The 8986-nt window shown below is 47.2% G+C and overlaps 1 protein-coding gene across 1 annotated transcript; it reads left to right on the forward strand.

The window, feature by feature from the left end:
* Positions 1–4938: 4938 nt before the first annotated feature.
* c8orf82.S (Homo sapiens chromosome 8 open reading frame 82 S homeolog) lies at positions 4939–8288 on the forward strand. Its single transcript, XM_018224025.2, has 3 exons — positions 4939–5248; positions 6097–6145; positions 7611–8288. Exons 1-3 carry the CDS (start codon positions 5105–5107, stop codon positions 8042–8044), a joined length of 627 nt encoding a protein of 208 aa, XP_018079514.1. The 5' UTR covers positions 4939–5104; the 3' UTR covers positions 8045–8288.
* Positions 8289–8986: the final 698 nt, after the last annotated feature.

Here is an 8986-nt window from a genome sequence, read left to right on the forward strand (position 1 = left end):
AAGCTGCCATAATGCTGCAATGCCCTGTCCTGACCAATAGGTGGAGCCTGTGCTTCATTGAAATTCTGACAATGTATGGAAAAGCAGTCAGCTTGATATTCACTGTCCCCACCCCCTAGAGGAGGGCGGAGCTTGAATCATAGACACAGGAAGTGGAGCAGAAGGGCAGGGACAGGAGCCAGGTAAGTACTGCAGGAAGAGAGATGGTTACATTGTAAATGGGCAAATGTATTTGTGCTTAATAGATTGGCCCCTGTATAGGGCCCCAGCAGTATGTGCAATACCTCCTGGGACATTCTCCTGACCCCTCCCCCCAGGGCCAATCACGTCCGTGGTGCAGGCTGAAAGCTGGGGTTGGTGGGACCCTCACCCAATAGGCTAATGTATATATTTATGGTGTAACTTACTGATGTGTGATATGTACAGTGTATATAGAGGTCTATACACCTTGGGGCAAATTCACTAAGCGCTGAACGCTAGCGTTACTTCGCTAGCGTTTGTCATTTTCGTTACTGCGCAAATTCACTAACAAACGCTGGCGTAGTTTCGCTAGTGTTACTTCGCACCCTTACGCCTGGCAAATTTTCGCTAACTACGCAAATTCACTAACTTGCGCAGTGTACTGAACGCTACCTTTTACGCCAGACTTCCTTCGCCACCTCAGACCTGGCGAACCGCAATAGAGTAGATAGGGATTGCTTCAAAAAAAGGCAAAAATTTTTCTAAGTCCCAAAAAACGCTGTTTTCTACATTATGGGTGATAGGCTGAAAAAGATCGAAAAAATTTTTGGGGCTCCCCTCCTTCCCCCCTACATTTCCTGACTCATGGCAACTTACCTAGACAGTGGGCACATGTGTAGGGCAAAATAAAATTTTTATTTGCTGATTTGAAGGTTTTCTAGGCATTTGTAGTGCTGATACGTATTCCTCCATTGAAATTTGAATTTCGCGCCGTATGCAAATTAGCCTTCGCTAGCGTAACTTCGCTTTACATAGCGAATCAACACTAGCGCAACTTCGCAACCTTACGCTACCCCTGTGCGCAACTTTGGATTTTAGTGAATTTGCGAAGCGCTGGCGAAACTACGCCTGGCGAAGTGCGGCGAAGTTACGCCTGGCGCAACTACGAATCTTAGTGAATTTGCCCCCTTGTGTTTTGCTGCACCATCTCCATGGACTAAGACAAGCCCAGGCCATCTAGTAGCAAGGGTATTGTCCATTATTTTTCTCTGATACCCCGGCCCATTGGCTTCCATGTAGCTTATCCTGGGCAGAAGAGCTTATGACTACAGACTATAATAGTATAGTCTAGCACTTCCTTGCTGCACATTCATGTATCTGTCATCATGTTCTAGAGCGGCTCGTTGCCCACAACCCTGAACCTTATAAGCTCTAAATCATAATGTTCTAGTGCCTATCATTTGCCAGAATCCCCAATTTCATATTCATAATGTTCTTCAGCAGACGGAGATGTATTACCAAAATTCCTCAATCTCACAAGACCCCCTTTCATTATAATGTTCTAGAGCAGGATATTACCCAGAATTCTTGATCACATTGGAACCTCTTTGTCATAATGTTCAATATTATGTCCTTACCTAGAAGCCCTATGTGATACTGGTCAGACCTTGATTGTATTAGAACACCTTAATCTTAATGTTCTAGATTCGATTTACCCAAAATCCCTGATCTCATTAGAACACCTTAATATTAATGTTCTAGATCCGATTTACCCAAAATCCCTAATCTCATTAGAACCCCTTCATTGCAATATTGTACCTTCCAACCCACCCTACAATCCATAATCATATTAGAAGTCCTTAGTCCCTGTTGTAGAGCAGGACTTTAAGTCCTTAAGTAACCCGTTAACCGTGTTCTAGAGCAGGTGCTTTTGCAGAATCACTAGATTGAGAGTTCTAGAGCAAGGCAATTGCCATCTCTGTAATAATGTCCTACTATTAATTGTTGGAATGATCAGGTTGTTTGTTCCAGATCATGTTAATACCAGGAATCTCTGGAGGAATCTGATGATGAGGAGGAGGAAGAAGGTCCAAAGAAACTAATCAGTGAGGAACATGTACCCAAAGAGATGGATAGGTCCATAGTTTCTGAGGGGGGGGGTCTGTAGAACACCCCAGATTCACTTGAACGTTTAGTCCTACTCCCTGGTACCAATGTGTAATGGGATGGTCCATATTATTAGGACCTCTCAGAGCGTATAGTAGTCACACAATATTGCAAATAATGTGGGGCCCTGCACAACTTGATTTTAGGTATTTTAAATATGTGGCCCCTGAGCTGCTGCTAAACTAGAACTCCCTGCATCCCCATATGGGTACAATTTGTTGCAAATATATACTTTCTGGTTCTGGCTTTAAGTAGAATCCTAATAAGTATAAGCTTTAATTCTTGTTCCTCAACCCTCACACTGATCCTTAAATACTGTCTGTGCCCCCTGTAAAGAATCCCCATACATTGTGGCACCATATAGTAAGGCTGGGGCAATGGTTGGCTCTATACAGTAAGGCTGGGGCAATGGTTGGCTCTATACAGTAAGGCTGGGGCAATGGTTGGCTCTATACAGTAAGGCTGGGGCAATGGTTGGCTCTATACAGTAAGGTTGGGGCAATGGTTGGCTCTACAGTAAGGCTGGGGCAATGGTTGGCTCTATACAGTAAGGTTGGGGCAATGGTTGGCTCTACAGTAAGGTTGGGGCAATGGTTGGCTCTATACAGTAAGGCTGGGGCAACGGTTGGCTCTATACAGTAAGGTTGTGGCAATGGTTGGCTCTATACAGTAAGGCTGGGGCAACGGTTGGCTCTATACAGTAAGGTTGGGGCAACGGTTGGCTCTATACAGTAAGGCTGGGGCAATGGTTGGCTCTATACAGTAAGGTTGGGGCAATGGTTGGCTCTACAGTAAGGCTGGGGCAATGGTTGGCTCTATACAGTAAGGTTGGGGCAATGGTTGGCTCTACAGTAAGGTTGGGGCAATGGTTGGCTCTATACAGTAAGGCTGGGGCAACGGTTGGCTCTATACAGTAAGGTTGGGGCAACGGTTGGCTCTATACAGTAAGGTTGGGGCAATTGGACTGGGCAGATTATCACTATGTGAGAGATGGGACAGGCAGCAGGGGGTCTCTATACTGTGAAATGTTTCTCTTTTAGAATTTTCCTGAGTATTTGGGTGAGAATTCTGCATTTTTTCTTACTGACTTGTGCCTGACTAATGAAAGGGAATGTCAAATAGCTCCCAGTATATTGATTATAAAGGGGCCCCATATTGTATTACGTCACCAGTTTCCGTTATACACAGCTGAAACGTGAGTACTGTCTGTTTAAATGTCAACTGTTCTTCCTTAGTAAGCAGGGGTGGAGCCAACTAGGATAGGGACGGCCCTAGAGGATTAAGGGTGTGTGCAAGGATGTCCCAGATTTTGGAATATTGGCAGGTATGATATATATATACTGATTTGTACAATACTCACACAGGCACGTCCCACATCAGCTGCAGTTCAACTACAAAGCCCAGCCTCTAGTGGCTTCTGGGAAATGTAGTTGGACAGTCCGTGTGTACTCGACAGCTATTTGGTGGTCTCATCCCCCCCCCCCCGCGTGCTTCTTGGGCACAGTTTACATTTAGGGAATAGGCTCTTTGCTCTTCAGTTCTTGGATGTGAGTTTTTCACTGTTTCTACAGATCGATTTTATTTTAATGACTTTAATTTATTATAAATATGAAACGACTGGAAGGGAATAAAAAGCGACTCAATTCTGTGTTTCTCTGTCCAACGGTCCTGTCCCTTCTTTGCTGTGACTCATGAGTAGAAATCACAATAAATTCACCCGAATAAACCGAGAACTCAACCAGCGTCACATGGTTTTTATCTACTCTGGCTCCGCCCTAGAGGTTCCTTGGGATCCCACATTGTACTTCCTGAAGTGGGCGGGGTTATATTCTTCTCTAAGAGCTCCCACTACTGGCAGGGAGTAAATCTGCAGATTAAATGGAGCAACATGGCAGCTTCTGTATCACAAGAATGAAGTGAGCGGGGGTCGCCCCTCTTGGCACCAAGGCCTGTAACAATTAGTAACAAGGAAGATGATGAGAGAGATCTCTATTGAAACCCCATCTCCTTTTTGATTGTAAGCTCTGCTGTACAGGTTCTAATGAGTCTGTGTGTGTATATATATATATATATATATATATCACTAACTGCAATACCCTTGTGTCTCCTGCAGAGGGAGCGCCTCACACACAAACCTTTTACACAACTGCACAATCTTCAGAAGGGAAAGATTTGGCCCATGGAGAGAAGTGAAATAGTTAAAAGGCCAGAGGTGATTATCACTCATTGGTTTATTATTAAGCTCAGGGATAATCATCACAACATTAGCAGAAAGTGAGGTCTCTCATTGAAGCTGATGGGCTGAGCTGGAATCAATTCTGCTGCAGGCTGCACTGGCTTCTATGCTGCCATGTGAATGTGAATTCATTAATAATGAGAACATGGGGGGCCACTGGGGCATGTTCTGGGGAGACAGATCTCCTGCTAAGGAGGAGACAGAGGCCCAATCACAGGGTGCAGCGTTTCTACCCTCATTCCTTGTGAAGCTTTCTTCCCCTTTAATGGTCCTTTTTCATGAGTCTCACTTGAAACTCCCTGCCCCCCTCATCCACACCAGCAACTCCCTGCCCCCCACACCAGCAACTCCCTGCCCCCCTCATCCACACCAGCAACTCCCTGCCCCCCACACCAGCAACTCCCTGCCCCCCTCATCCACACCAGCAACTCCCTGCCCCCCTCATCCACACCAGAAACTCCCTGCCCCCCTCATCCACACCAGCAACTCCCTGCCCCCCACACCAGCAACTCCCTGCCCCCCTCATCCACACCAGAAACTCCCTGCCCCCCTCATCCACACCAGCAACTCCCTGCCCCCCTCATCCACACCAGCAACTCCCTGTCAGTCTCATCCACAGCAGCAACTTCCAGCCAATCAGAGGCGACCTCTATGTCACGACATTAAGAGCCGCTTTCCCGCGCGGATGACGGAGCGGATGTTGCTATAACAACAGTGAGGGACTTCCGGTGTGTGTGCGCCATGTTCTTGACTGCGCCTCTCCGGGGCCTCTATCGCCTTCTTCCGCGCAGGAACCTTCACTCGCCCCCGGGCCACTACCAGCAGGGCCAAAGCCCCGAAGCCCGAGTGCGCGAGTATTTCTACTATATCGACCATCAGGGGCAGGTGAGCCAATCAGCGCAGTCTGTGTGCCAGGGGGACGTCACACACAGGAGCCAATCAGCGCCGCTTCTGCGCAGTCACTAGGGGCGGGGCAACCTTCATTTCCCCGATATTCTGTAGCGACCCCGAGTAACTCACTGAGTTTAGTCCGACCCCCTCTCACACTGTTACCCACTCAGGGCCACTGGCTCCTCGTTACCCGCCCACTAAATACTTGGGCCTGTCAGTGACGTGTTACTGCTCTCAGCCCCGCCCACTAAATACTTGGGCCTGTCAGTGACGTGTTACTGCTCTCAGCCCCGCCCCCATTCTGCTGCTGCACTGACTGCCAGGAACTGATTCTAAGCAATGTTTCAATTGCTCTTTGTTTTGTTTTTTGTTTTAATTGTGTTTTATTTATTTCTTCTCACTTTCTTCAGATTTCCAATGGGGGTCACTGACCCCATCTAAAAACAAATGCTCTGTAAGGCTACAAATGTATTGTTGTTACTTTTTATTCCTCATCTTTCTATTCAGGCCTCTCCTATTCATATTCCAGTCTCTTATTCTCATCAGTGCTTGGTTGCTAGGGGAATTTGGACCCTAGCAACCAGATGGCTGAAATTACAAACTGGAGAGCTGCTGAATAAAAAGCTAAATTTAGTCAAAAACCACAAATAATAAAAAATGAAAACCAATTGCAAATTGTCTCAGAATATCCCTCTGTACATCATACTGACAGTTAATTTAAAGGGTAACAAATCCTTTAATTCAGCAATTTAGTAAGGGCTGTGTCTATATGGCACCTCCCACACCCGACTAGTAACTTCCCTCCCCCCTCTCTATGCCCCTCCCACATCTCATCCCTACAGCTCTTCTTGGATGATACAAAAGTGAAGAATTTCATCACATGCTATAAGGGTAAGTGCTATAGGGGAGAGCTGGGAAGTGAATCAGTGGTACAGGCTGATACATTAGATAGGTACAAGGAAGGGTCGGATGCTTTATTCACCAGTAGCTCCTCCCAGCAGACAGGAGGGAGCCAATGAGATTAGAGGAGGGAAAGGGGTGTTACAGGGAGAGCTGGGAAGTGAATCAGGGGTACAGGCTGATACATTAGATAGGTACAAGGAAGGGTCGGATGCTTTATTCACCAGTAGCTCCTCCCAGCAGACAGGAGGGAGCCAATGAGATTAGAGGAGGGAAAGGGGTGTTACAGGGAGAGCTGGGAAGTGAATCAGGGGTACAGGCTGATACATTAGATAGGTACAAGGAAGGGTCGGATGCTTTATTCACCAGTAGCTCCTCCCAGCAGACAGGAGGGAGCCAATGAGATTAGAGGAGGGAAAGGGGTGTTACAGGGAGAGCTGGGAAGTGAATCAGTGGTACAGGCTGATACATTAGATAGGTACAAGGAAGGGTCGGATGCTTTATTCACCAGTAGCTCCTCCCAGCAGACAGGAGCCAATTAGATTAGAAGAAAGGAGGTTCCATGTTAAGGAGGGAAAGAAGAATGAATGATTCATTGGTGGGGAGGAAAGGAGATCTCACCATCAGCATAGGAAGGGGTTCTTTACTGTAAGGGCAGTCAGGTTATGGGATTCCCTACCAAGAGAGGGGGAATGAGTGATTCATTGGTGGGGAGGAAAGGAGATCTCACCATCAGCATAGGAAGGGGTTCTTTACTGTAAGGACAGTCAGGTTATGGGATTCCCTACCAAGAGAGGGGAATGAGTGATTCATTGGTGGGGAGGAAAGGAGATCTCACCATCAGCATAGGAAGGGGTTCTTTACTGTAAGGGCAGTCAGGTTATGGGATTCCCTACCAAGAGAGGGGGAATGAGTGATTCATTGGTGGGGAGGAAAGGAGATCTCACCATCAGCATAGGAAGGGGTTCTTTACTGTAAGGACAGTCAGGTTATGGGATTCCCTACCAAGAGAGGGGGAATGAGTGATTCATTGGTGGGGAGGAAAGGAGATCTCACCATCAGCATAGGAAGGGGTTCTTTACTGTAAGGGCAGTCAGGTTATGGGATTCCCTACCAATGTGGCGCCTCTATATAACATAAACAAATCACTGGTGATGTTGCCCATAGCAACAATGAGAAATTTGATTTGTACGTTCACCTACAAGTTAGAAAACAGAAGCAACAATTTGATTGGTTGTTATGGGCAATATCTGCAGTGATGTTTGTCTGTAATGTTAATAAATATGCCCCTTATTTGTGCCCATGTCCCAGCATGCTTTGTGCCATCCCCTCAGTGGGCAGTGCAGTTGCCATGGGAATCAACTCTAGTCTAGCGCCCCCTGGTGGTGCAGAATCACTCGCTGGGTGGGGGGGGCAGATTGGTGTTTGTTGCCCTGACGGTTCTTTCCTGATACAGAGCGTCAGTTCTTGGGGTTCTTCTTCAAGCAACTCCGGAGGAATGAGACTGGGCGGTACCAGGATGATTTCCCGTACGTTTCCCCCTGCGGCAGAGAGAGGAATTTCATTCGCTGTGATGACCGGCCAATCGTATTCACTCACCTGCTGACCGACGGGACCTCGGGGGCCCAACTCCTGTCCTACTGCGGGGGAGGGGACAAACTGACCGTTCCATTTGAGCCGGAGAATCTGGTGATGTTGCCGGACAATGGGCGTCTGTACCACCCGGCCCCGGAGAGATGTGGCGCCGTCGGACTGGTCAAATCATCGCTGGCGTTTGAGCTGAGCCCCTTCTTTGTGTACCCCCCTAATTCACTGGGTGACCCCCCAACACACTTCCACTGGAACGGCACCCGCATCCCCCTCACCCAACAACTGCTCACCCTGCTCTGAGTAGTAACTTTGCCTTTAAATCTCAGTCACGTGTGTAAGTTGTGCCCTCTGGGGGGCGCCAGGGATCAGGCCGTGGGGTAAGAAGCCGTGTGTATAATTATAAGCAAGGGGCAAGCAGCTTGCAGTTGGGCTCATTTATTGGATTACTATAAAGATTCCTTGGCTATTATCTCTTTCCTTATTACTTTTACTCCCCCATTCCCTGGAGGTTTAGTCAAGTGATAATAAACTCCATATAAACAAACCCCTCCCTTCCCTAAACTGCAGCATGTGTCTCAGTTTTACGGACAAGGAGAAGTTCATTATACTTGGGCTTTAACTAGGAACTGTCATTCCATACATTATTTCCCACTCTCAGTTACACAAGGAAAGGCATTATATTCCATGTAGAGTGCGGGGAAGAACAGGAGTAATGGCAGTAAGCTCCGCCCCATCCATATTCACTGACCAATGGGCTCCTTTTCTGCACTGTGCCCAGTTGAGGGCTGTGTATATGGCCAATGTTGTGAGTTAATGTGCGTTGTATTTACAGGCAGTCGTGTGATTGGTCGTTTTCATTAATTCCACTGGAATTCTGGGAAAATGCTGGGAAAATTACCCTATTACTAAATTTGTACCCTGCACCATGGCTTCCTGTTGCACAGCACTTATGTACATCAGCCTGTGCACCCAGTAAACATCAGCTGGGCAAATGATCTATGCTTGATGCACAAGAGCTTGCAGTCTAATCAGAAGCTGATGTGGAGGCTTCACATACATTTTCCCAGCTAGGCCCACCCATGATAGGAACACCCCAAACCTGCTGCATAGATACTGCTATAGGGGTTACAGGTGCACATTACTACATTGTGTGACTGTGACATCACTACGCACTGTGACATCACTACACATGGTCCATTATCAGGCTCTCGTGGATTCTGACAGCCTGAACCCCTTAACCAA

This window comes from Xenopus laevis, chromosome 6S, assembly GCF_017654675.1.
Source record: "Xenopus laevis strain J_2021 chromosome 6S, Xenopus_laevis_v10.1, whole genome shotgun sequence".
Classification (NCBI taxonomy): Eukaryota; Metazoa; Chordata; class Amphibia; order Anura; family Pipidae; genus Xenopus; species Xenopus laevis.